The sequence below is a fragment of the Sciurus vulgaris genome (genome assembly GCF_902686455.1).
Source record: "Sciurus vulgaris genome assembly, chromosome: 14".
NCBI classification, from domain to species: domain Eukaryota; kingdom Metazoa; phylum Chordata; class Mammalia; order Rodentia; family Sciuridae; genus Sciurus; species Sciurus vulgaris.
In genome coordinates, this window is record NC_136475.1 from 28,067,037 (window position 1) to 28,093,681 (window position 26,645).

The 26,645-nt window shown below is 55.0% G+C and overlaps 1 protein-coding gene and 1 long non-coding RNA gene across 2 annotated transcripts; one reads left to right on the top strand and one right to left on the bottom strand.

Annotated features, from left to right (window-relative positions):
• Positions 1 to 8,703: 8,703 nt before the first annotated feature.
• On the bottom strand, positions 8,704 to 25,488 carry LOC306644049 (cytochrome P450 26B1-like). Its single transcript, XM_079110567.1, is given in 8 exon segments — positions 8,704 to 9,655; positions 9,658 to 9,955; positions 10,372 to 10,656; positions 12,155 to 12,273; positions 12,276 to 12,309; positions 12,470 to 12,745; positions 21,273 to 21,497; positions 25,018 to 25,488. Coding segments are annotated over 8 exon segments (1,533 nt in total). The 5' UTR covers positions 25,222 to 25,488; the 3' UTR covers positions 8,704 to 9,563.
• Positions 25,025 to 25,684, top strand: LOC306644050. Its single transcript, XR_013759154.1, has 2 exons — positions 25,025 to 25,167; positions 25,488 to 25,684. It is a non-coding gene; the product is annotated as an uncharacterized lncRNA (long non-coding RNA).
• The last annotated feature ends 961 nt before the right edge of the window (positions 25,685 to 26,645 follow it).

Here is a 26,645-nt window from a genome sequence, read left to right on the forward strand (position 1 = left end):
CATACATCTATGATTAATTGATTTTCAACATGAATGCTAAGATCAGGCTAGGGGAAAAAACAATTGTTTCAACAATGATGGTGGGACAATAAAACAGCCACGTGTAAAAGAATGAGTTTGGACCCCTACTTTATTCCATATGCAAAAATCAATTGAAAATGGATCAAAGACCTAAGACCATAAAACTCTTAGTAGGAAACAAAGATATAGATCTCCATGACTTTGGATTCAGCAGCAGCTTCTTAGATCCTTAATATCACACCAAAAGAACAAACAACTAAAGAAAAATTAATAAATCTGGACCTTATCAAGGCCTTTTAGATTAAGGACACTGTCAAAAGTGAAAAGATCCTCAGAAAAATAATATATTTGCAAATCATAGATCTGATAAGGGTCTGGTATGCAGAATTTATAAAGAAGCCTTCTAGCTCAACAATTAAAAGACAACCCAATTTAAAAAGAAGCAAAAGATGTGAATAGTAGAAAATACCAAGGAATCTCAGACAAACAAAAACATAGTAATTTCAAGACACTCCACCAAGTTTGAAAGAGCAACACATAGAAATCAACTGCATTTCTATATACTAACAATGAACATATGGAAACTGAAATTAAATATAAAGCCTCACTAATGCAATATCTTAGTAATAGACAACATAGGAAGGGTTGCACATGAGAACTTCCTGTACTTTCAGCTCAATTTTTCTTTAAACCTGAAACTGCTCTTTAAAATGGAGTCTATTAATTAAAAAAAAAAAAAACAGTGAGCACTTACAATCACTGCAAGAGAAATGAAATACTTAGATACATATTTAAAACATGTGCATGATCTGTATGTTGAAAAATGCTCGATGCTGATTAATCAATGAAGATCTTGATAAGTAGAATGGCATACCATGTTCATGGACCTCAACACACTGATGACATCAATTCTACCCAAATTGATTTAAAGGTTTGACAAAGTACCATAAAAATCCCAACAAGGTTTTTGTTCACATGGGCAAGCTTATTCTAAATTTAAATGTAAAGGAACAGGCTCTAGCATAGCTAAAATAATCTTTAAAAAGAAGAATGAAGTGGGAGGACTCACACGACTTGATCTTAAGGCTTACTACATAGAAACAATAATCAAGACATGTGTGATATTAGAACATGTGTAGACTTGTAAATCAAAGAAAAGAAGAGATCCCAGAAATAAATCCATGAAAAATACCCAGCTGCTTTTTAACAACCATGCAGCCAGCTGCAGTGGAACACATCTGTAATCCCAGCAACTCCAGAGACTGAGGCAGGAGGATTGCAAGTTCAAGATAAGTCTCAGCAATTTAGCAAGACCCTAAGTAACTTAGTGTGACCCTGTCTCAAAATAAAAAGGGCTGGGATGTGGTTGAGTGGTCATGCAACCCTGGGTTCAATCTCTAGTACCAAAAAAAGAAAAAAAGAAAGAAAATGTAAAAGCAGTTTGATAGAGGACAGGTAGGCTTTTTAACAAATGGTACTGGAATAATCTGGCATCCATGGATTGAAAAGAAAAACCAAGAAAGAACTTTGACAAGCCTTCCATCTTTTTAAAAATTAATGCAAAGTGGATTACAGACTTAAACTACAAAAATTGGGGGACAAAATAGAATATTTTCAGGAGTTAGGGTTAGACAGAGTTTTTAGACTTGCCATAAAAAGATCAATCAATATAAAGAAAATTGATGAATAGGACCTGATAAAAAATCTTCAAATTTTGCTTTCCAAAATATCCCATTAACAGAATGAGTATTCAAGCTGAAGAAGAGGAAAAAGTATCTGCAACCCTCATATACAACACAATACTAGTTTCTAGAATATTTTTTTAAACCCCAATGTTTGGCAGAAAAAAAATTGAATTAGCAAATGAGTAAAACCTACCATAGTTTGGATATTGAATGTCCCCCATAGGTCCCCGCAGTGAAGGCTTGGTTCTCAGGCTGTGGTGTCACTGGGAGGAGAAGCCTTTAGAAGGTGGGGCCTAGTGCAAGGAGGTTAAGTCACCGGGGCTGTATCCTTGAAGAAGAGGTAGGGACCTTGGCCCCTCTTCTTTCTTTTCCTTTGCTTTCCCACCACCATGAGGTGAACACACCTCCTCCACCACCAGGTTCCACCATCATGTACTGTGCCACTGAAGACCCAACCCAACTGGACCCAATGACCCTGGGCTGAAATCTCTGAAACCATGAGCCAAAATTAACCTTTCCTCCTTTTAAGTTAGCTCTCTCAGGTATTTCATCAGGTATTTTGTTATTTAAACAAAAATCTGTTTAACATATCACCTAAAATGGTTCACTTAAGTCTAAGAAAAAAAATCTTTGACTTCACCAGCCATCAGGGAAAAGCAAACTAAAACCATAATGAGATACTACTATAAAATCATCAGAATAACTAAAACTAAAAATAGTTATAATACCATATGCTGGTGAAGATGTGGAGAAACTAGGTCTCTCTTACATTGCTGGTGGGAATGGAAAAACAGCATAGCCACTTTGGAAATATGTTTGATGATTTCTCATAAAATTAAACACTCAACTTCCATATGACCGAGTACTTGCACTTTTGGACATTTATCCCTGTGAAATTAAAAAAAAAAAAAAAATCTGCAAAAAAAAAATCCCATTCACAAATGCCCACTGCAGTTTTTTTTTTTTTTTTTTTTTTTTTTTTTGTAATAGCCAACTGTAAACAAACCAAAAGTCTTTCCGTGAGTGATATGGTGAGACCAAACTGGGGTACTTCTGTACTGTGGAATACTACTGAGCAACCAAAAGAACTAGAGAAGATGCCTGGGATCACTTGATGGCTCTTAAAGGCATTATTCCATCACGGTTTTGGAGGAGAAACCCAGTCAAATCATTGCTCTCTGCATGATTCCATTGATATGATCTTTTTGAAATGACAAAATTATCGATATGGAAACCAGATTAGTAGCTGTGAGAGTAGAGAGAAGCCGGGAGGCTTTGAATCGTGATGGTTCCGTGAATTCCTACGCCTTGTACCAACCGTCAATTTCCTGGTTGCGATCTTGTACTAGGATTGCGCATGGAGTCACGGAAGAAAACTGGGTGAAGGGTACGTGGACCTTCCGTGTTCTATGCTTTTCACTTGTGAATTGATAATATGCTAAAATAAAAGTATCCACGCGCACGCCCATGCACACACACAGTCATGCGCGGCCTGGGGTAGCAGCAGGCTTTGTTCCAAAGAGAAGCCGCTGTCCTCAGAACAACGCAAACACCTCACATGAAGCAGCAGGGAATTGGCTAAGAGCGTCTCCATCTTAAGATGTCACTGGGTGCCCAGCCTCCTCTACAGCCCCGCACCTGACTTCAGCAGCCCGGGCCCCCCACTCCTTGCCGGCTCCCTCCCGCCGGCCTTAGCTGTCCCTGGGAGTGGTTCTCAACCCCACCTGCCCACTCCCACGCCACCTTCCTTCCCATCTCTACCTTGGAGGGCCAATCCCAACCCACTGTGGCGAATCAGAGAAGGTCATCTTCTGGTCAGGGTGGGCATGGGCTTCACATTGGGCCAATCAGCTAGGCCTGGCTGCATGTGCCTATAATCTAGGTAGCTCGGGAGGGCGAGGCAGGAGGATGGTGAGTTCAAACCAGCCTCAAGCAACTTATCGAGGCCCTGTCTCTAAATAAAATACTTTTTTAAAGGGTTGGGAATTGTCTCAGTGATTAAGTATCCCTGGGTTCAATCCCAGGTACAAAAAAGGAAAGGAAGGAAGGAAGGAAGGAAGGAAGGAAGGAAGGAAGGAAGGAAGGAAGGAAGGAAGGAAGGAAGGAAGGAAGGAAAAATTGGGCCAATCAGAGTCCTCACAGAGGCTGCCCTAGGGCCTCTACTGTTGTGGGCTCAGAGCAAGACCCTCAGTGCGCACCCCAGGGTGCTGCTCACAATGTGTCTACATCACATTTGACTCAGAGGCAGTCTAAGCCCGAGTCCCCAGGAAGAATTCGTGTGACGGAAAGCCATGCCAGTATGTCAGGTCTACACCAGGCAAGGCAAGGTGGTCTCTGTGGGCACCGACCAGGCAGGAAGGGGAGGGCAGAGCCGAGCAGCTGCTTCCCAAGCACCCCTGCCCCTCAGACACCCACATTCTCTCCCAGAGAGCCTGTATCCCCAGGTAGGCCAGCACGTGGGCCATATGGCTACAGCAAGCAAGAGATCCCCATGCTGCCTCAAATGACCGCCAGGGCAGACCAGCTCCCCAGGGGCAGAGGTCACAGCGTTCTGCTTCGTGGAAGCCTGTCGGGATCCCCTGTCGCTCGCCTGCTGCGTGGGATGGGGGAGCAGTTGGAGGCAGCAGGAGTCTCGGTGGACCAGGGCCTGGGGGAGAGAGGGAGGGTCCTCTTGGCAGGGAGGGGCCGAGGCTCACTGGGTGGAAGGGGTCTCCCGGGAAGCCAGCCGGGCAGGACGAAGCCTGAGCCAGGCCAGCCTCCTCCCTGGAACAAGAATTGGGGTGGAAGATGGAAGAGCTGAGCTGGAGCCCAGCCTGCTGTCCCTCATTGTCTCTCCGCCTGCCCAGCGCTCTCCCGGGAATGCAGCTGCCCACTGTGCCTGAGAGCACCCGGGCCAGGCAGGTTCACTTGCCCCAACACTGACACACGGTCTGTCTCTGCCCTCCCTCTCCTTCCTCCCAGCAGAGCTGCCAGAGCGCCGTCTCTGTCCTCCCCTGGTCACCTCGCCCTGCTGGCCCCAGGGCCCCACTTCTTCCTGCCCTGTCCCTGGCTCCCAGCCCCCTGCCGCCTGGGAGCCAGGCCCAGCCAAGGCCAGGCTGTTTTGGAAAAGCGCTGGGAAGGGTGGCAGAATGTGCGGTCTCCGAGTTCCCTCCAAACTGGCGCCCAATCCCTGGACAAAACAGTGTCCGTGTTTGCCTGTCCACAGCGGCTTGTGTTCGCCTTCCAGGTCAGGAGATCCCAGGGGCTGGCAGCGGGCTGGGGAGGTGGGGGCAGGCAGGCAGGCGCACGTCACTGACCCGCCTGGCCCAAGGGGGAGTGGCAGGGCCAGACGGGTGATGACAGGGCCAGCCACTGGCCTGCCCATCCCACAGCAGGGTGGTCAGGCCAAGGGCACCCGGGGCCACGCTTCCTTCACCTCTGCTGCCGCCCAGAGCTTTCTGCCAGGAGAGAGGGAACTGAGAGGGCTGATGCCTTCCCGGCAGCCTTCCGAGCCCTCTGGCCTCTCCCTGCTGCCTCTCGGTGCTGAGGCCGGTGGGAGGGTGCCCCTTCAGGGGAGGGGTGGCGGGGGAGGATACGACCCTCCCTCCAGTGGCCTTAGGGTTGTTGCGGTTTGCTCTAAAACTCTGCTTTCATGGAAAACGGGGGGGGGGGATTTGCCCCCTAACCTAAGAAGGGGAGAGGGCTGGGGGGCTTCAGTGGTCATGGGGAAGGTGGGGCAGGAGGATGGATGATCCAGGGCGGAACAGTAGGCTGCAGGGCCTGCTACACCTTCCTGTCTGGTGGCACCGCCAGATGTCTGGGTGGCCAGGCTCTTTGCCCAGGTGAGGCAAGGCCCTGCATCCTGGGGTGTGCCTGGCCAGGGTGCTCTGAGCTGAGGTTGGGACTGACTGACTAATGTATTGAAAAGAACCGTTGCAGCTACAAAAAGCTTTTCTCAGAGTGGCTCAGGGGTGGGCCCTCCTGCCTCAGGCTGTGGGGTGGGGCCGGGCCAGGGCGAGCAGGGGCTAGGACCTGCTGGGACATCTGCAGTCCTTCCTGTTTCCTAGTGTGCTCGGTGGGGCCTAGGCTCTGTCTCCCGCATCCCCACCATCACCACCCGTGGTTCAGGGTCCAATGTCCCCTGACAGTGTACTGCCCGTCAGGGAGGCTCAAGGCTCTGAGAAGTCCTGCAACACAAGAACCTGCCTACCTTCATTTAGCCCATTTCCCGAATTTATTTGATCATGGGATCTATTTGATCCTGCAACAACCACAAAACAGGCTTTCTGAAGTGCTGATATGGGGCATAAAGGTGGAAGTCTGGAGAATGGAATTCCATTCCCAGATTGCCAAGGACATCAGTGTCCTTGCTCAAACAAGATGGATTCTGAGGACAGGTTCACAGAGCTCTGGGTCACCATGTCCAGCCCAGTGACACCTGGCACAACCAGTCACACTGTGCTAGGCCAGGAGAATGACCTCCCAGCCTTCCCCTCCCCTCCCCCACAAGCCAACCAGTGACATCTTTCCTCTCTAGGGGAACCTACTTCTCCCAAGACCCTGCCACACACTTCTGTGCCTATATGCAGGAACACGGGCTAGACTCCCAGGAGAGGGGTCCTAGGGAGGAACTTCCTGCCTGGTTGGACTGGGATGCCCAGTCAGTGAGGCTTGGAGGCAGAGACCAGAGGCAAAGGAGACAAGGGTGAGTCCCCACTGTTTATTATGGAAGCCTATAACAAGAGCCACATTGAGTATTTCCAAGATCACAAAATGCACAACATTCATTTTTTTAATATGCAACATGGAATATTATATACAGATTAAACCACATGACGGCAAAAACACACACACACGGCACCAGTTCCATATCAAAACAACACCACAAGTGCTTTTTCAATATTAAAACAATTGTGATAAAACATATTAATATTTTGAACCATGTTTACAATAGAGAAAAATTCATATTTTACTAAATAACAAATATTTAACAGCAAAAACTTTATACTAAATATCTATTTTGAATTATAACAAAAATAGTACTTATAATAGTTTATAAAGACAGACACAAAATTATAACATTTATGAAAAAAAGTTTCGTGTATAAAATAATATTATAGCGATCTGGGCGGGGTCAGGATGGTGCCCAGAACACGAAACGCCAGCGCCCAACATCGAAAGTGCTTCAGTCTGCAAGCCCGTGGCAGGAAGTTTTGTGGGGTTTTGTCTTTTTAACGTCAAGTTACAATAGTTAGGAATGGTAGTGAGAAAACGTCCACCCTCTAACGCTACCTCTATGAAACACACGCACGACACAGGGACACGGACACCTGGACACAGCTACAGAGGCGAGGCGGAGGCGTGGCCACAGCTGGCGTTCCCGACCCGGCGGCCAATCAAGAGCTTTCCTCGCTCCTCTGCCTGTTGCCTCTGAGACCCAGCGGAGCGAGCGACCCTTCCCTGCTTCCTCCCAGGGATCCCCCTCAGCTTCTCCTTCTCCACCTCCTCCCGGGCGGGCCCCCCAAGGGAGGCCACGGAGACCTTCCAGAATCCTGCAGCCCCCTGCCCTCGCCAGGGCCAGACTTGCCGCACTCCCAAACACTCGGTCTGCAACGGTGGGTTCAGGGCGAGTGGGATTCGATTAAAGGAAACCCAACCTTCCGGCCCCTGGGCCCTCGTGGTGACAGATTCTGGTGCACCATGCAGGTAGCTCTTCTGCAAGCTCTGGCGAGTCTGTACACATTTTGGCCTGTTTTTTTTTTTTTTTTTTTTTTTTTTTTTGTTTTGTTTGTTTGTTTGTTTTGTTGTTGTTTTCAGAATTGGGAGTGAAGATTGAGGGATTTGCTAATGTTTAAAAAAAAAAAAAAAAAAAAAAGTCCCACCATCTTTGCCACCAATGTCTGTTCCACACTGATTTTAGTAGTGGGAAGAAAAAAAAAAAAAAATAGGAAACAAATGAAACATTTGGGAATTGGCGATTATAGGACATTCTGTGTGATGTGGCCCCATTCCTGATCAGGGACCCTTTGGGGAGATGTCGGTGGGGTCTGTGTGGGTCTCCACTGGACACCACGAGCCAGGGTCACTGAGCTGCTCACCCTAGCAGTTGGGGGATCCTTTCTTCTAGGTTGTTTTTGTTGTTGCTTTCATTTGTTCTGTTTTTGTTGTTTGTTTGTTTGTTTTTGTTTTTTGCACTCATTGCTTTTATAACATCAAAAGCAACAGGAAAACACAGAAAGCAGTGAAAAATCTGAAAACAGACAAATATGCTTAGAGACTCACCAACAGCCCTCAAAACACTCCCAGGAGGGCTCCCAACAGCCAACGCTCACAATACCAGAGGCCGAGCTGCTCCTCTTCACCCAGTCGTCTGGACTGGACCACTCGCAACCAAACACTTCTGACAAATCACACGTACCCTCCTCCTCGGCTCTGCTCAGCCTCCCCCAGGGCCTCCAGACCACACGAGGGCCTGAGTCAGCTCTGGGGGAGGCTCTCCTCCTCCTCCCTTGCTTTCGCCTCCTCCTCCTCCTCCCCACACCCCTGAGCTGGGCTTCAGCAGACAGTGGCTTGGTGTAGAGGTGGAAGGGACTTCAAGGACACCTTCCCAAGGGCTAAGGTCAAAGGGTGAGGGTTAGGAAAGAAAGACGGAGGCCTCGAGCTCCGTCAGAAGAACCCGTATCCTGCCCCATATTCACTAGCAGAGTTGGGGGGGCACTGGGTGAATAGTGGCCAAGTAAGAGACTGTGGTGTCCTCCAAATCTGCATGTTCGGGGCTTTTGACAGGACAGGAGGCGGCAATGGGCTATGTCCCCATCTCCACCAGGTGACAACAGGCGGACACTGGATTTCAGCTAGAGTGAGGCTCTGAAGTTAAAACCAAATAATTGGAGCCTAAGAGGGCTGTTCAGCTCAGCTCCTGGCAAGGGGATGGGGGTTGGTAGGATCGGGGGCCGGGTTTTGACCAGAGACCCCTTCCTCTTCATTCACAGAAGTCCTGAGAAGGACAGCTTGAGATGGAGGCTAGTGAGTGAAGGAGATATTTGCTTCAGAAGTCAGTATGGCCAAGATCAGTAAATAAATACAGATTCAGGAGGAGTGGGGGTGTGGGCAGTGGAAAGCCCAGGGCCTCAGTTCAGTACGTAGAGCAGGGAGCGCCTGGCTCAGTGGGGTCCCGCCTGGGAGAAGGGTCGGGATGTCAGTGCACCTGCCCAGGGCCACCAGGGAGAATGCTGGGGATCAGGCCTGGGGCTCCTCACCCCAAGGTCAGAGGAGAGAACAGTAGCAGCAATAGGTAATTTCAAATGTCCAAACTGGCAGGGCCGGGTAGCAGGTGTTCTCCAGGCTGGTGGCAGCCCCTGCCCAGCCCACGCTGACTTGTGTTGGGTCACCCAGGGTGCTGTTCTCTGCCAGCCACAGCACGAGGCGCACTGTCCGAGCACTGGCAGAGGGGTGGGTGCCGAGGAGAGCATGGGGTGGGGGCCTCTGTTCCTCCCGCCCCCAGCACGACCACCTGGCCACCAACTAAAAGACAAAGGAGGGAACCAGTTCAGAAGGTCACAGGTACACACTGCAGCACAGCCAACTGACACTTAACACTGTAACAGGCATGCAGAGCCCAGTCAGGCCCTTTCCCAGGAGCTAAGCTGGTGGGAAGTGAGGGGACTCTGGAGAAAGGAGGAGACAGGAGGGGAGCCCTGTCCCCTGAAAGAACGTGACCCTTTTGGCTTTGGGTAGGGTTTGCCAGGTGCTGGGGGAGGACAAGCATGGGGGCCACTGACCCTCCAGGGCTCCAGCCCCCTCCACACACAGGTTTCTACTCTGTCACCCCCGGCCCTCTGCCCAGCTGGGCTGAGGTGGCTGTGGGCCTGAGCTCCACTAGACGGTAGCGCTCAGCATAGCCTCTGTCTCAGGCAGAATTTTGTTCTGGTTGGAGTCCAGGCCAAAGAACTTGACACTGAGGCCATCCACGGGTGCAGAACAGGGACCAAGGTGATGCGGGGGAAGGTCCGGGTGGCCAGCTCAAAGCGACTGGTGCTGGCCAGCTCCACCGCCAGCACCTTCAGGAACAGCTTGGCCAGGTGCTTGCCCAGGCAGGTCCGGACCCCGCCACCAAACGGGAGGTAATGGAAGCGGCCATCCTTGTCCTCACTTCGTGCCTGACTGAAGCGGTCAGGGTCAAACACATTCACGTCTTTGAACACAGGCGCCGTGTCATGGGTGTCCCGGATGCTGTACATAACACTCCAGCCTTTGGGAATCTGGAAACCCTGGAGCAAGATGGGGACCCAGGAGTGGGGTATGAGAACCAGAGGGGGCCAGGGGAAGGCCCAGGAGTGCCCACCTGCCTTTCCTCATGCCCAGGTATCCAAGACCTGCCTCTTCCTAGAGACAATCCCTCCCCATGCCCAGCTCCTCAGGCCTGGTCAGCCCCAGCCTCCCGCTGGGCATGCTGGTCCATCCTCCTGAGCGCGGGCCACAGACAGCTCCACAAGTGACACCCAGGTTGGCTTCTTCCCACGCTGCGCTCGTGTCTCCCATGACTGAAAGCTCCCCGAAATCAAGCACTGGCCCCTCTCCGACTGAGTACCCAGGGTCCCGAGGCGGGGTCTTTCCTACAGGGCAGCTTGAACCTCAGGCAGCACCCAGCGCCCCTCAGCCCCAGCCCCACAGGGCCCAGCCTCACATCCAGCTCGAAGGTCTGTAGCACGGTGCGGTAGCCGCCAGAAATGGGTGTGAACAGACGCATGACCTCCTTGATGACACAGTCCAGGTAGCGCAGCCCGCTGAGCGTGTCCAGGCGCAGGCTGCCCTCGCAGGGGCAGCCGCCACTGTGCAGGATGCCCTGGGCCCGCAGCTCCTCCCGCAGCTTCTCCAGGACGGCAGGGTGCTTCAGCAGTTGCATGATAAGCGAGGTACTGGCGCTGGCCGTGGTGGCATAGGCCGCGAAGATCAGCTCCAGGGTCCCATCCTGCAGCAGCAGGGAGGAAGGGTGCTGTTGGCCATCTTGGACCAGCCAAGCAGGGCGGCCCCATTCCGCCAGGGTCCCCAGGACACAGGTTTATCAGCACTGGGCCCTGCCTGTTCCTGCTGCTGGTTCTACTCATCTGAGCCTCGCATGCCAGAATCTTAGGGCTGCCGGGGACACAGGAGTTACAGTTAGTTCTTGATTGAGCGGGAGACACCCAGCTGTCACCCAGGGTGGAAACACTAGCCAGCTGGTTCCTTTGGGTAGGCCACTTCCCACTCACTGCTGGATTCCTGGGCCAGTAGCAACAGGCCCAGTCAGTGCAGTGAGCTCACAGAAGAGTAAAGACCAATGCAAGGAGCTAGGCACTGTGCACGTGCAGCAGATAATGGGGTCTCAGCCCTGGCCTTCCTGCTGCTGCTCTGCTTTCCTCCTCCATCTCCAGGAGAGGGATACCTGTTAGGTGGCCAGAGGGGCAGACAGGGTTTGGAGGCTGCCTGGAACCATATCCTTGAAGACCTGGAAGAGGACTGCAGTAGGAAGACTAAGCGGACATGGCCCCAGAGGATTCGGGGGTCCCTTCAGGGCCTTGAGGCTCCAGAGAAAAGCCCCAGCAGGTCACCTTAGTCCAAGCCCTGCATTTACAAATCTGGGCTGGGACCAGAGGGGTGGTGAAGGGCCTGTGAAGTAGCAAAGTCATTCTGGCCTCCTTCTGCCTCCCCAGGAGAAAGCCGGAGCGAGTGGAATAGGAAAAGAAAAGAGCGTGGGGCAGGGTGTCTCTGGTCAAGTGTCCGTGACCTGTGGCAAGTGAGTTGGTGAGCAGGTCTGTGGGGTGGCATAAGAAGCTAAGGATGTTTCTCAGGTGGAACACCCCAGACAGTGCAGGGGAGCCCTGTGTGGGGCCCAGAGGGAGCACTTCGGTTGACTGCAGGCCAGCTGGGCTCAGGCATGTGGGGAGGAAGAGAGCTCAAAGGGTCACCAAATGGTTAGAGCCCAAGTTAGGGCCCAAATCTCCCCTGGGGCGGAGGCTGTCCTCAAGCAAGTTGCTTCCTCTCTAGACCTGTTTCCTTAGGTGGCCATGATATGAACTGAGGTAATGAACTTGGTGCTGGAGGTTCTGTGGGGTTAAGATGCAAACAAGCCACTGATGCTGAGCCTAAGGGCCAAACTTCAGCATCTTCTTAAAAATCGGTAGATGTGACTATGGGCAAGACCAAGCCCGCAGGACCCACCAATGTGAGGAAGGACCCACTCACCCCAGGCCTGAGCCCTCTGCTGCTGTGGGCAGACAGGGGTGGCCCCACCGCATCCTTCGCAGCAGGGTGGGCAAGGACACAGCTGGGCTTCTTATCCAGCACCTTCCAGCCCAACCACCGCTGCTCAGAAAGCATGTGTGGAGCCAGACCAGAACAGGAAGAAATGGAAGGCACTTTTCCACCTGCTCCAGGGAAAGCACCAGAACAGAGCGTGGGTGCCAGTACTGCTGGCTGCCCCTTCCCACCTTCAGCTCCTGCATGGTCATCTCCTTCCCATGCTCCTTGCTGCTCTCAATGAGGATGTCCAGCGCGTCCGAGTAGTCCTTGCCCTGGGTGCACTGAAGCTTCTCCCTGATGGCCTTTCCAGCCCCTTCTGCAGGATCTGTCGAGCCTGAATGCCCTGAGAGGAAATGGAGCAGTCAGACTTCCATCTGAGCTCAGGACTGCCAGGAAGGTTCCAGTCCACCCTCCCACGGACATCTCTCCCCTACGTCTGGTGCCTGATGCCTGTCTCAGTTGTCCCCTCTTTGAGGGTGGCCTTCTGGGCCCTGGGTGCTCACCCGCCGGTAGCCACTGAAGGGCAAGTCGACGGGCAGGGAGAAGACATTCTCCACAAATTGCTGGTAGACCTCAAAGAGGTGCCCGAGGTCCTCCTCAGGGATGCTGAAGCCCAGCAGCACCCGGATGGCCATGCGGAAAGTGAGCTTCTGCGCCTCCTGGTACACGTTGATGGCCTCGGGCTGGCTGCTCCAGGCGCGCAGCGTGTCCTGAATCACCAGCTGGATCTTGGGCAGGTAGCTCTCCAGGGCCTCATGGCTGAAGATCTTGGAGAAGATCTGGAGGGCAGAGCGGCAGGCATGAGCTCAGCCCCTCAGCTGACTCGGCCCTCGCTCTGCCAGGTAGAGGCAGATTCCAAGACCACAACCAGGGAACGCCCCGTCCCCTCTCCCTCCCACCGAGGCAGGCCCCTGGTGGGTTCCCACTCTGAACCCCATTCTACTTCCATGGCGGGGAGGAGCAGGCAGGGAGGACAAGAGGAACGCACAATTCTCAGCATTTTTACTCCAAGCCGGAAATTCCACGGAACTCACAGGGTGCCCTGTGCTATCATCTCTTTTCTCAACTCCCAGAAAAATATGTGCCCCACACAACAGCAAAGCCTTGGGGACTTTGCAGTCCAGCTGCCAACAAGTCTGGGGGATGAGGCTGTTCCAGCTTTGGCGGGTACAACAGTGGGGCAAGTGGAGCTGGAGCAGGGAGGCTGTTCTTCATTGCAGGGGCCCACTCTCCAATTCCCAGAAGTGGGTCCCAGGTGAGTCCTGGACAGGGAGGAGGTAGGAGAGCAATAAGTAGCTCTCCTACTCCACTGATGGGCAGGCAGGAGGCTAGACCATAAGCTGAACTTCCTGGGAATCAAAATTGTTCCCACTTCCTATGCAACAATCACTGGACCGCGATGTTAGGGCCTTTATTAATAGCTGTGCCATTAAAATGTCTTTTCTATGGTTGGATCTAGAGGCAGGGGAACTGGGACAATGACTTTCCACCCCAAAAGATCACAAAGACAAGAGAAGCCCTTTCCATTCCCTGCACCTTCCAGGACCATCCGAAGTAGTCAAGGAGTCCCTGTTTCCACCTCCCTTGCCTTAAAGCCTCCTGATCCGCTCAGCACCCCACCACACACGTTTTTCACACAGTCGCCTGGTGTGCAGGAGAGGGAGGGTGATAGTTTATTTACTGACAGCCTGTGGGTCTCTTATAACCAGCAACCTCTATTCCCCTCAGGGGTCAGACCAGAAGGGGTGCCCTCCACTGGAGCTTAGGGATAGGTCATAGGTGAAGTCAGAGAGCAGAGGGGCAGTGCAGGGGAGGGAGCCCCCACGGCCCCATGAAAACCACACACACGCGCATGTCCTCCCCCGCCCCCCCAAACACAACCACCGCATAAACTGTAAATGTGAGAATTTCCCCTGCAGTCAGCTCGCGGAGGAAAAGGTAACATTTTCCTGGCCTGGGCCCTGCATGGCTAATGGGAGGGCTGGTTTGCAGAAATAACAGTGCTGGCCCTTCAGTGGCCCAGCCAGGCAAGCACATAGTACTTTCATTCCCAAATTCCCGGTGGGCAAAGGGAGGGGGTGGGAGGCCAGTGAAGGGCAGAGAGGCCTGCACTGTTTGGGGCCACTCCTGCTACAAAGGGACAGCTGAAAGGTAGAAGGATGATAGGAGGTCACCTAGGTCCACTCAGGCCTACGCGGGTCACTCACACCTTGCCCAGGTCTGGGGTTCCCAGAGAATCTCCAGAGGTCCTGGAGGATTATGAATAAAAGCTCAGCCCTTCACCATGGTGCCCTTAGGAGTCTAGACAGGGGTCCTGATGGTTGGAAGTGGGGCTCTGCCCCAGAGCCCAGCACTGGGCAACTAAGGGCCCTTACAACCTTACAACCCAGCAAAGAGACCCTAGGGTGAGCAGAGAGTACCGTGCAGGAGCCGAACAGGCTCATTGGGAAATGAGACTGGGAGTCAGGACAACTCTGCTGTGATCAGGCCTCTGTGGGGAGGCTGGCAGTGGAGTAGGAGCGGACCTGGAGGTCACAGTGTCCAGAGCTGATCAGACTAGGAATGATGTCATGGAGGGGACAGAGGTAAGGGCCCCCATCACACAGAAGACCTGGCCCCCAAAATGAGCATGTGGAAGGGGGCCATGGAAAAGGCCATACCACCAGGACCAGCCAAAGTCAAAGCCAGCTGGGTCCCAGGATACAGTGGGGCAATGGGGAAAGATAGACCGGGTACCCAGCAGCCTGAGTTGTAATCAGGGATCATCCACCAACTTAATATGTGACTGTGGCCAAGTCACCCATTCCTGAGGCTCAGTTTCCTCATCTATAAAATGGTGAGGCTGAACCAAGTGACCTCCTCAAAACCCATGGCGCACCAGAACACCTATATCCACTTGCCAAGTAGATGCTAATCCCCTGCAAGCAGCCCAGAACCCAACAGTGCTCAAGCCCCATTCTCACATCCCACCTGAGCTACGGTGACCCAGGAGGAATGATCCAGAGCTTACAAAGGGAACATGCCTAACCTGCACGCGCCGGGAGGGAAAGCCACACGGGACCACTGACAGGACCTGTCTGCCCGAAGTTCACATTCCCTGCGCCCTCTAGCGATGGCCGGCTGCATCACTCCTCTTCTGGCTTTGGGGCCCAGGAGGGCAGGGACAACCCAAGAAGACAGAGGACCCAGAAGGACCTGAGCAAGGACTCCAAGAAAGGAGGTCCACACTGGACCCAGAGGTGGGAAGGGGTCCTGAGTAAGACAGGAGCTCCCTTGTACCTTGCACCTGCAGGGCTCTGAGGCTGGGGCCCCTGAATAAAGAACTGAAGCCAGAACCAGCGCTCTCGTCCAGACTAACCTCTAGCTTGTGAAGTGACAGCCAGCAGGTTCCTGCCCCTCTGGGTCTTAGCTTTCCCACTGGTTTTATGAAGGTCAACCGGATGTTCCAAGGTCCCTTTCATACCCAGCTGTCCCCTGATTTTCCTCGGAGCCCCCTTGAGGTGAAGTCACACAAAGGCAGGTGGCAGGCACCCCAGCCCTGAGAGGGCTTTGCTCAGAGGTCACCAAGTCCATGCCCCTGCCTCCAGCCCAGCTGTTGCACTGGCATGGGGTCCTCCCAGGAACTGGGAAGACTCCAGGGTTTCATCCCTGGGTCTGTGCCCAGGGTTAACAACGCAGGCACTTCCCAAAGCCAGGGCAGCCCAGAAACCACCGCCCACCACAAAGGACAGGCGGAGGCGGAGGTGCCGCCAGGGCAGAGTCCGGGCTGGCTGGGTCTGAGGCTGCCGCCTGCTGGGGTCAGGACTCGGGCACACTGGGAAGGTGCCCAGGAGTGGCTCAGTGTGAAGAGAGGAAGGGTTCCGGCCCCCAGAGCTGACTGGCCTGACCACAGTCATCACAGAAGCCAGGCCTGCTTCGTTTCCCTCTGGGGCTTCCCTGGGAATTCCCAAAAATGAGCCAAGAATGCCGGACAAAGGTCACCGGGAACCAGCCCAGGCCCAGGCAAAGCTCTGCAGAGGGAGCCGCAGGTAAGGAGCATGCACCAGAGTTGGGGTCGGGGGAGGGTAAGGGCCGAGGGTCCCAGAAGACTTGGGAACGCCCATCCCTGTGTCCCTGTGGGAGCTGTGGGGGCAGGAGGGAGGATGGTCTCCCACCTTGAGGCATATCCTTGAATAACCCTCAAACCTCGCCAGTGTCCCTAACAACATGATCAGTTCAAGAGCCCATGTCCTTGGTTCTCTCCCTTCTTCTGGAAGGGGGGCTAATTCCACAACAAGGACCTGGGGCCCCACTGGGGCTTGACAAGGTTTCAATTCCCTGTAATCATTTCTAGAAATGTTCTGTCCCCTCCCCCACCACCAGGTCTCTTCGGCACTGCTGCTTCTCATCCAGTGCTCCTGGGAGGGGGACAGCTCTGTGACCGAGCTCCCACAGCCCCACCTGGCTAGGTAACCTCCCTGTCACCTGCTGGTAGCTGTAGGCGCCTGGACAAATGGATGGGCAGCCACAAGAGCAGACAAGAGCCGAAGAGGAAGCCCACTGTCCCTGCAAGTGACTGAGACTGGGAGAAATGGAAGTAGCTGCCCAGGAGGAGTGGGGGCCCAGTCAGGCCACCTGGCCATGCCACCAGAGCCAGGCCTGTGGAATGGAAAGAACAACAGAAGGCAGGCAGCCACCGAGGCAGCCATTCGTCCACACAGGGGTCACACCAAGGTGTGTACTTTATATCCAAGGAGGGGGACATGAGAGGAGTCCTCTCCCAGCTGCCTGCGTCTCCACTGGGCCCAGACTTCACCATGCACCTATCCCCACTCAGTGCCGGTGACTGGAGGGGTGGACCCAGACACCCCCCTCCCCAGCCTGCACATGGCCCTTCCCTGCATGTGTAGGAACAGAGCACCTGTCCCCCACTGGACTCCAGCTCTGAGGTCTCACCCTGTGTTCCTAACTCTTCAACACATACAACCATGTGGGGGAGGGGACAGAGCATTTGCAAGTACCTGCTGAGCCTCCTAATCACAAGAGATGGCCCCTGCTCTTCCTCCCTTCTAGCCACAACAATGTCCCCTTGGAAAGCTGAGGCCCATAAGATGGGCCTCCCAAGGTCACAGTGCAGGGCATGACTGGCCACACCCAGTAGGGACCCTGAAGCCCTTGCTTTTCACTGCTCCAGACCCCACGACGCTGCCCTCTACCAACACTGATGGGCTGTGAAATTGGGAATCCTCAAGGGATCCTCGGCTATGGCCAAGTCTATCCTAAGGGTAAGGACTGTATTTGGGTTATTCTGGGTTGCTGTGGCATTTCTAAGGGAGTCCCTTCCTTTAGGCGTGGGGAACCCAGGTTGGATACAGTGACTGACACAGGGGGCTCAGTGCCAGCACAGACCCCAGCCAAGCCTCCCCACTCCCAGCCAAGGCCACTTTTGTCTTCCAAGGCTGGGAGAGTGAGCAAACACATCAACCTGCACCGCAGCCTTATACCCCTCCCCACCCTGGAAGAAGGAAAGAAAACAGGAGGGGGATGCCCCCAGGCCCAGCCGCCCACCTGCCCGCTCTTAGCACAAGGGAATGCAGAGGGAGGCACTCTGGTGGCTGACCATGAGCTTCCTCCCCCACTGACCTTCAGAGGGATCCGCTCCTACCACCCGCCCACTCGACAGCCCTGCACACCCACCCGCTGGCGCTACAGTAACTTTTGGGTGAAGGACTTTGGCTGGCAGAACAAAGGCTCTGTGCCAATGCTAGGCAACTAGGGCACAGCTCCCAGCAGCTCGGCTGCCTGGCAGTGCCACCCGCCTTTCCATATAATCAGGTCAGAGCTTCTGCCCTGGAGTTAAGACTACTGGACATGACTGTGCAACCCGAGACTGCATTGTCACAAAGGCCTTGCGAAGCCAGATGTGGGCTGGCCTCCCCCAGAAGCCTGCAACCCCAGGTCCTCCAGGATATACTGGGTTTGTGAGAGGAGTGCATTGTCCCTGAACCTGACCTCCACCCCTATTCCAGGACAAGGCCCAAAGGCCAGGTTAGTGAGGGATGGTGGGTGGGTAGGAAGTGCTTTTTTTTTTTTTTTTTTTTTGGCAGTACTGGGGATGGAAGCACTGTACTGACTGAGCTATCTCCCCAGCCCAGGAATCGCTTTTTGATCCCTGCTTCCAAAGCCTGTTCCCCCACCTCAGCTTTAGGCACAGAAGGCCCTGTAGGCAGGGGCCTGAGCAGAAGGGACAAGAAGACTATTCCTGAGGTACCCAGTCCGGGGGCTTCTAGGCTAAGTGCATCCTCTGAGACGTTCCCCAAGATTCCTAAGGGTATCTCGGGACCACTATCTGGGGTGCACTGAAGCTGCTAGTTTCTTGGTGCAAAGAGGCCCAGCCCTATGTTCAAAGGAAAAGAGAAGATGCCCAATCCTGTTGTGTGGCACCCAAAACTACCCGCCCCCAAACTCCTTCTCCATGTCTCTGACAACCCTCTCATCCCCACCTGCCCAACCAGACTCCATTTACTCTTCCTGGACAATACCCTAGCCTCCCTACATACTCCATCTGAGACACTCCAGACCCTGAGTTGGGGAGGGATGCCAAAGGAGAAGGGAGGGAGTTTGAGGTCCTAGCTGCAGGGACACAGGCCTGACTTCTGTGGGTGATGCTGTTAGACTGGGCAAGACTTTCTGGACTTTCTCCCTGGCAACCCTATCCCAGCTGGCCCTAGACCACCAGGGCAGCCAGGCCAAACACCTGGAGTGCAGTGATGGCAATGAGGAGCCCCCTCCCTGCACATCTGGCCAGACCTCCCAGAGAAGGGGTGGGCCACCAGCCCCAATGGAAACAGTGACGCTTCTAGCTCCCTGCCAGCCTGGCCCCAGCACACCTGGGCCCCACTTCCTGCACGTACATCTTAACCAGGCCAGGGTCTAGCCCAGCAACCCACTCTGCAGACAGGTCCCTAACTGCAGCATGGGTTGGATACAGTAGTGTGAGTGGTATCCTGCAGCCCTACCCTGGCCACATAGTACCCTCCAGGCTTTGAGTCCCAAAGACTGGCCAATCTTTCCAGGACAACATGGGTGTTCAGAGTACTCTCTTATCCCTCCCGAGAATCTCCTTCCTGAGGGCAGTAATCAAGTTCCTTGCTTCTCTGTGCCTCCCTATGTGGTTCAGGAAACTGAGGATCAGGGGTCATCAATTATGAAGAATCGGGGGAAGGAGCCCTTCATCTGGCTTCCACGTAACAAGCACACAACTCCACAGAGAGGGCCCCTGCACTGCGCTTCAGAAGACTCAGTATGTACTGGCTTCTCATGATTCTCTAAGAATCTACGGCACCAGGTGCTCAGAAGAAGGATCCCTCAGCCACAGTCGTCAGTTTCTGGTCCTATCTCCTGCCAATTGCCATTCTTCCTGTCCTGTGTATTCCTCTGGCACTTAATCTAGGCTGTCCCCTTTCTTGTCCCCTTGCCTCCAAATGGATAAAGTAGGTCAAAACCTTGGGTCTTTCCAGGCAGGCTCTCTCCACCTGGCATTGGAAGTTCAAAGCCAAGTTGGACAGAAAGTGGGTGGGACTCCAAGGCAACAGAGTCACCCTAAAGCCTTGCTATATATCACCTGGGGTCTCACACTCTGGTCCTAGCCCAGCTTCCTCCTTCCTCCCAGTAACCCAGCCCCATCTCTGCTTCAGCAGTCCCAAATGGGCAGGGCTGAGTAGGACTACTTGTGTTGCAGACTCTACCCTGCTATTTCTTTGCTGCTTGACCTGGTTCACTTCTCACTCAACCTAAGTCTCAGGGTCTCGTTTTGCAACAAACTCCCCTAAAGAGTAAATGAAGCAGATTTGTATTCAAGCTAAGCTCCTGAGTCTCAGCTCTCTCCTCACTCTCTGGAATGGACCTTTGGTGGAGTCTCAGAGACTAAGAGGAAAAGAAAAATCAACTGTCCTCATTCCTAAGTCTATAGTCCCTCCCTCACCCCAACACACCCCAGAACATCTCAACATCCTCTCCCACTTTCCAGAACCTCCCTGCATTTGTCCCCAAGTTGCAGTTAACTGCTTCCAGCCCTGAATGAGGCAGAGGGGCGAGAGATGCCTTTGGGAGCCCCTTTCCAGATTCTGAAATACACGCTTTATCAGGGGACTCATGGGAGTACGTGCACACCAGACTCCTCCGTTGGATTTTTCCTTCTTTTGTCTGCCACGGAGAATTACCCTTCGCAGGCGGTTCAGAGGACATCAAATACTATGGGTTGTGTTGTCGGCGATTACAGCACAATTGCCCACATTCACCGAGACCACCTCACACACAGGCTCCTGGCGGTGGGGTTGCCCCTCCCCTCTCCCGCGCTCCCCCACTTCTTCGGGAATGAGAGGCCGCCTCTTCCTTTCCTTTAGGTTCCAAACTTGGGTGATTCCTCTGACCCAATGGAAAAAATGGAGTGGGGGAGCCGGGCAGCCTCCCTTTTGGCGGCTTCAAGCCCGCAGGCCGGCGCCCCGCCCGCCCGCCGGCTCAGCTTTCGGGTTACTGCAGTTCAAACAGCACGTGCCGCCCGCGCTCTGAGCCGCGGCTGCGGCGGTGGCCGCGCAGCGCTGGGAGGGGGTGGGGAGGCTTGCTCCGTGAGCGCTGGCTCGCCTTCTCTGCGCCGCATTCAGCCGCTCGGGAAATCCACAGGATAAACACCCACTTTCTCTTCCTCTTTAAGCGGGGGGTGGGTGCACTTTGATCCTCAGCCCGCGCCTAGGCTATTCACCCACCCCTCTCCCTTCCTCCACTGTGAAAGGTGCGCTCCGGGGCCCAAAGCTCTTGGTACCTCTCCGGAGCAAAGCCCGCTAACCGTTGCCCACAGGTTGTCTCCAGCTCCCCTTGCACATCACATGCCTGCATCGACCTCAAAGCAACCTGTGGTTGGAGGGCCAGGTTTGATTTTAGACCGATCAGTCCTTGCAATTCCCGGAGGAAAAGCGGAGAAAAGGAAAGCGCAGGTCTACTGTCCCGCCCCGCCCCCTTCTTTTTCCAGTTCTGGGGAGCACTACTAGGACAGGCGTTGGACTCCCCGATCCCAAGCGTTCGACGTTTGTCCAAACCACTCCCAAACAGGTCCCCTTGGGCCTGGTGGTGCCCACAGCGGAGTAGGCCAGCAAGAGAGTGGACCAGGCGGAGGCCTCTCTAGGCCCTGGATTCAGGCTGAACGCCGTCTAGGCAGGGGATTGCGGAGTTCTGGAGCATGGAGCGCAAAAGGGAGCGCAGTTTCGAGTTGGGACGTTCTTTGACTGGCTCCGAGAACTCCTGCGGTGTAGAAGAAACGAGAGCTCTTACCTTGCGCTTGTTGCGGTGGATGTCGCCGATGGAATTGGCCACCGTGTTAGGGCCCAGCAGCATTCGCGTGCTGCGCGGCCACTCGGTGCTCACGAGGTGGTGCTCTCCCATGAGGATCTTGCGTACGTTCTCCGCGCCGGTCACCCGGATCAGCGGGCGCCCCAGCAAGTGTGTCTTGAACACGTTTCCATACTTCTCCCTCCGGGACGACTGGAAGCCCGAACCCTGTGGGAGCCACACAAGAGAGCTCTCTTAGGGCTCACAGAAGGTCTGCGAGGCCCGCCGGGACGGCTGATCCCACCCCCGGCACCAACCCCTACCCCCAAACACACACACACACACACACACACACACACACACACACGCACGCAGGTTTTATTTTTCATAGCGTGCACAAGAACTGGGAAGTAGGGCCTAGAGTATAATAAATAACGTGAGGAGGCGGGAGGCCCAGGGGCACCCCCGGGACGCTGTTTTTTAGTAATGACTTTAGGGAGGAAAAGGTATCCCGAATTGCTAGACCTGAAGCTAAAGCCTCCGCCCCCCACTCCTCAATCCTCTGGCCCCCCTCCCGCCACTCCGCGCTCGGGAGCCTCTCGGAATAAATATTTCCAGGCTCCGGGCCACGAGCTGGCGAGACCCCGCGGGGTGGCCGCAGGCCAAAGATTATTTATAGCGGTGAGCGGTCCGTGCCCGGAGGCAGTCACTAGAGACTGGGATTGGAGTTTCCGCTGTTCTCCGGTGTGGCCCGCGCAGGGACCCTGCGGCCCTCCGCGGGCTCTTCAGGGTGGAGTTATGGGCCAAGAGCCGCGATTTTCCTAAAGCATTTTGCCCTGGAAATAACTGAGACTGACTTTCGTCGCCGCCCTGGAGTTTGGAACGCGAGCGCGGCGGAAGGCGCTTCCCGCTGGGCGGGGTGGGACCGGGCGGGGCGACCCGGGCAGGTAACCGGATCCCGACGACGGCGGCTGCGGCGCGAGCCGAGGATTGCGGGGCCCGGGTCCCGGACCAGCGCTCGAAAGAGCTGGCGGAGCCCGCCGCGCGCGGGTACCGGAAACCTAGGGGACCTCACAGGGGCGGGAGCAGGGGCGTCTCGCTCACCTTTGACGTCGGCACTCGCCACCACAGCCCAAATTAACCCTTCTCCTGCCGGGGCAGCACCGGGGAGAAGGGAAGGGGCGCTACCTGTCCAGTCTCCCCTCCTGCCCGCTAACAGACTTCAAGACCTACCGGGTCATTCTCCCCCGACGGGACAACTTGGCTACCCTTTCCCGGGTTGGTCCCCCTCCTCGTTTTCCTTTCTTCCACTCAAAGCTGTTCTCCAGCTAGACGTGTACATACCCCAGCGCAGCGAAAAGTGACTCTGCAGAACTCAGATCCCTAATCACTTTTCCACATGCGCCTCCAGCCCGGGTGCGCGACAGGGAGCTAGTCGGCAGCTCCTGAGCTGCCAAGAGGGGGGCCGGGTCGCGGGGGACGCTGTCCCTCTCCCAGGCTAGATGATCGGGAGAAACACCCCACCACACACACACACACACACACACACACACACACACACACACCGTGACGCCATTGTAGACCCGTCTACCCCTTTAAGAAAAATCAAGGCGGAGGTAGGGTGCGACAGAGGAGGGGATGAGGCGCGGGGTTCCCTTCCTCCGTCTGCTATACCGCATCCTTCGCTCGGTCTGACTCTCCGTCTCTCCTTCTTTTCTTCTGTTTTTCTTTTCTTTCGACACAAAAGTTGGGTTGTGAATTTTTCGAGGTCGCCGCCGCCTCGCCCTCACCCCCCCGCCTCTGATCTGCCTAACTATAATTAAAGTGCGTTTTTTTGTGGCATTAATAAAGAGTTATTTGTCCGCCGTTTCCACGGTCTTCACAAAGAGGACTTTCATAGGGGCGGCCGCGCGGGCCGCGAGTCCAATTTATACAAAAATGTTGTATTTTTAGCCCTGGGCTCTGTTTAGATGGCGCTCGGTGGAAACGGAGAGCCCTTGGAGGTCCCCCCGTAAAATCTGATAAATGACTCCGAAAAAACCCTGGGATTCAGAGGGTTCCCATTAACCCCTTCAGCACTCCTCAGCACGCACCCTCTTATTCCTCCCCCCGCGGGATCTAGGGCCCTGGGACACATGGATGTGTCCCTTCTCTCCAACTTCTATGCCGACTGGACACAAACCCCCAGGGCCCTTGTGGGATTGGGGAAAAAAGGTCAAGGAGACACCACGCCGGGGGGTAGCGGGTGAAGGTCAATAAACGGGATGGGGGAGACGGAAACACACCGGTGATTCCACGAATTGGCTCTAACAAGGAGGAAGCCATTGCCCAAGTGAGTTATTTTATTTTCTAAATTCGCGGCCAAAAGCCTAGACCACCGCCGCAGTTAACCCTTTAAGAGTGGTAGCAAGGGGGAAGTTCTGGGGATTTCTTACGGGAGATAATCTGATTGGTTGAAGTGAACCCCACCCCATTGGACCGACATCCCCCCAAAATAAGACTGGGACCAACTTTGCGATATCTAGAGACCACAGGGTAAAGGAACCTCGCCCCCGCCTGTCTCCACTAACGCTCTGCTGTCACTTCAGAGTGTTCAGTGTGTGTGTGTGTGTGTGTGTGTGTGTGTGTGTGTGTGCGTGCGCGCGTGCGCGCGCGAGATCACAAAAATTGCACGCGTCTGTTAATGTCAAGCCAAGCTTTCGCACCTCTAAACCGACAGATCCCCGCGCTCACCTTTAGCTTCACCTTTCCAGTGCCAGGGTTCTCTGTTTCAGGATTCCAGGTTTCCCCTAAGGCCCATTAGCACCCAGTGGACAAACAAGTAGTACACACGTGTACTCTAACAAACCTCCCGCGGTTATCTCAGAGGTGTACCCTCCACCCCCCCCCCAAAAAAAAACCCCTGGTGTGTATCAAATTGCAAAAGTGATTGTCTAGCATTTGACAAGGTTAACTCCAGGTTAATCTCCCCATTACCTACCTGGGTCTGGTCCTCGACGCTCCCCACCCCAATTATCACCACTAGAGCGGGACTGGGTAGCGTCTACGAGCAAACTCTATCTCCCACGTACTTCTCCCAAGTTTCTTTCTCCTGCTGAACTGTCCACACCTGATAAGTAAATCGACCCTTTTCCCCGAAAGCCGAGAGCCCTCGAGTCTCTAGCCTCTCATTTTCCTTGGGTTACCTTCTTCCTCTCCCACCACAAAATACACACACTAGTGAGGACCATGAACTACCTGGCTAAGCGGCAGGAATTCAGCCAGGGTCTAAGAGGGCAATTCAAGCTGCTATGGTCCCCTCCTCCTCTCCGGCCTCAAGTTTCTGGTTCCCCGCTACACTGTTAACACCCAAGACGGCTGATCCCCACTGGGTCCTGGAGCGCAAAGAAGAGGCGAAAGTGGCTCGTGACTGTCTGGACGCCCCTTCCAACGCGCGCTGTGCGTGGAGCTCCCAGGCCTCTCCATGCACCCCTGTTCTGTCGCCCGCAACAGAGGCAGGTCAGCCCTGGGAGTCACGCCAGGTCCTGAAACCCCTCTTAATCAGTCCTCCGAACCAGCGCACCCGGCGCCACTGATCTCCGAGCCACGCGGGCAGGGAAAACCCGGGAGGATCAGGCTGGGAGAAGGGAAGGGGCGGGGCGGGACCTGTGCCTTCAAACTCCGGTTCCCTTGGCCTGCCCGCGGCTAGGTCGGTCCCGCGCTCGCAGCTAGCGGACCCCGGAGAGCAGCGGAGCGAGTGCGCCCTTACCTGTAACAGCCAGTGGCCGGTCTCTCCGATGAGCGGGAAGCCCATGGAGCCCTTGGGGATGGGCAGCTTGCAGCTCTTGTCGCGGGTAGCAGCCCAGCGCAGCTGCCACAGCTGCTGCGACACGGCCAGCAGCAGCGTCACGGACACCAGGCACGCGGCGAGGGTGGCCAGCGCCGACACCAGCTCCAAGCCCTCAAAGAGCATGTTGGCTGCCGCTCGGGGGATTGGCTGTGCCGGCCGCGACGGGGAGGGGAGGGCCTGACCGGATCGGCGGGGGAGGGGAGGTTGCGGCCGAGGGTCCTGGCACCTCCAGCCGAAACAGAGACAGAGGAAGGGGCCGAGGGAAGGGGAGTGGAGGCTGCGAGGGGAGCGGAGAGAGGCGGGGAAAAGATTGCCTAAAAGAGAGAGGAGACACGAGGCGACTCGGGGTGTAACTTTGTTTGTTTGTTTGTTTGTTTGTTCCTTTACAGCGGGCTTAGGGGCTGCTCAAGGGGTGGTGAGATGAAGCCGTGAGTCAAGCTGGTGGATTTGATCTCTCCGCAACCATCACACTCGGAAAACTTTGGAAAACTTTGTCCAGCGGGAGCCTCTCTCTCGTAAGCCCCTTCCCCTGCTCGGGAAAAAAAAAAAAAAAGAAGAAGAAGAAGAAGAAGAAAAAGAAGAAGAAGAGGAACAGAGAGCCAGCGGAGAGAAAGTGCGATTTGTCAAAAGTATTCAAAAAATTCCTAGGTGAAAAGAAAAAATGTTGAATGCAAAAATTCCAACGAACCCAGAAACTCTGGGGACGAGGGAGAAGGCTCCCCAGCTGAGGCGAGTGGAGAGGCCGGAGCCGAGAGTCCCTGGGCTGCCTCGGCGACGCGCCGGAGCCCGGGAGCCGCCGCGGCACCCCGAGTTGGGCGCAGAGGGCGAAGCGGTGAGGCGGGCGCAGCGGCCCGAGCGCGGGTGCGAAGCCGGCGGGCCGCAGCCGGACGGGCCGCAGCCGGCGACAGAGCCCCGGGCGGGCGCTGGGGCGGCGGCGGCGGCGGGCGGGAGGGGTGAGGCGGGGTGGGGTTGGGGGAGGAGGTGGAAAACCCGAGCTGGGCTATTGTATCAATTAAGCAAAGGCAGTCCGTCCGGGGACGCAGTCTCTCGGCTCTGGAGTTGCTGCTGAGGGAAGAAAGGGGGAAAAAAGAAAGGAAGGCAGAAGGAATGAAAGAGGAGGGAAAGCAGAAAGCAGGGTTTCAGGGCTGATGGTTTTAAAAGCGTCTCTCAATGTGAATTTGAGGCCAAAGCGAGGCGATGCGTGTGTTTATATAGAGGCGGGAGGCTGCCCCGCCGCGGGCACTCCGCCAGCACCCCCCTCCCGCGCGCTCACAAAGCCGGAGGCGTGGTGAGAGGCCGGCCCGCGGCCGGAGCGTGTGAGCGCCCGCCGGCCTCCCGCCCCGCCCCGCCCGCCGCCAGCCGCCCGCCGCCCGCCGTCCGCGCAGGACCCACTTGTAGCAGCCGCAGGATCAAACTCAGTTCACCTCTCGCCTTCTCTTCCTTCTCGCAGCGTTTCGCTTAGCCGGGCACCTACAGACGGACGAGATGAGACACACGCGCGCGCGCGCGCACACACACACACACATGCACACACGGTACACACTCGC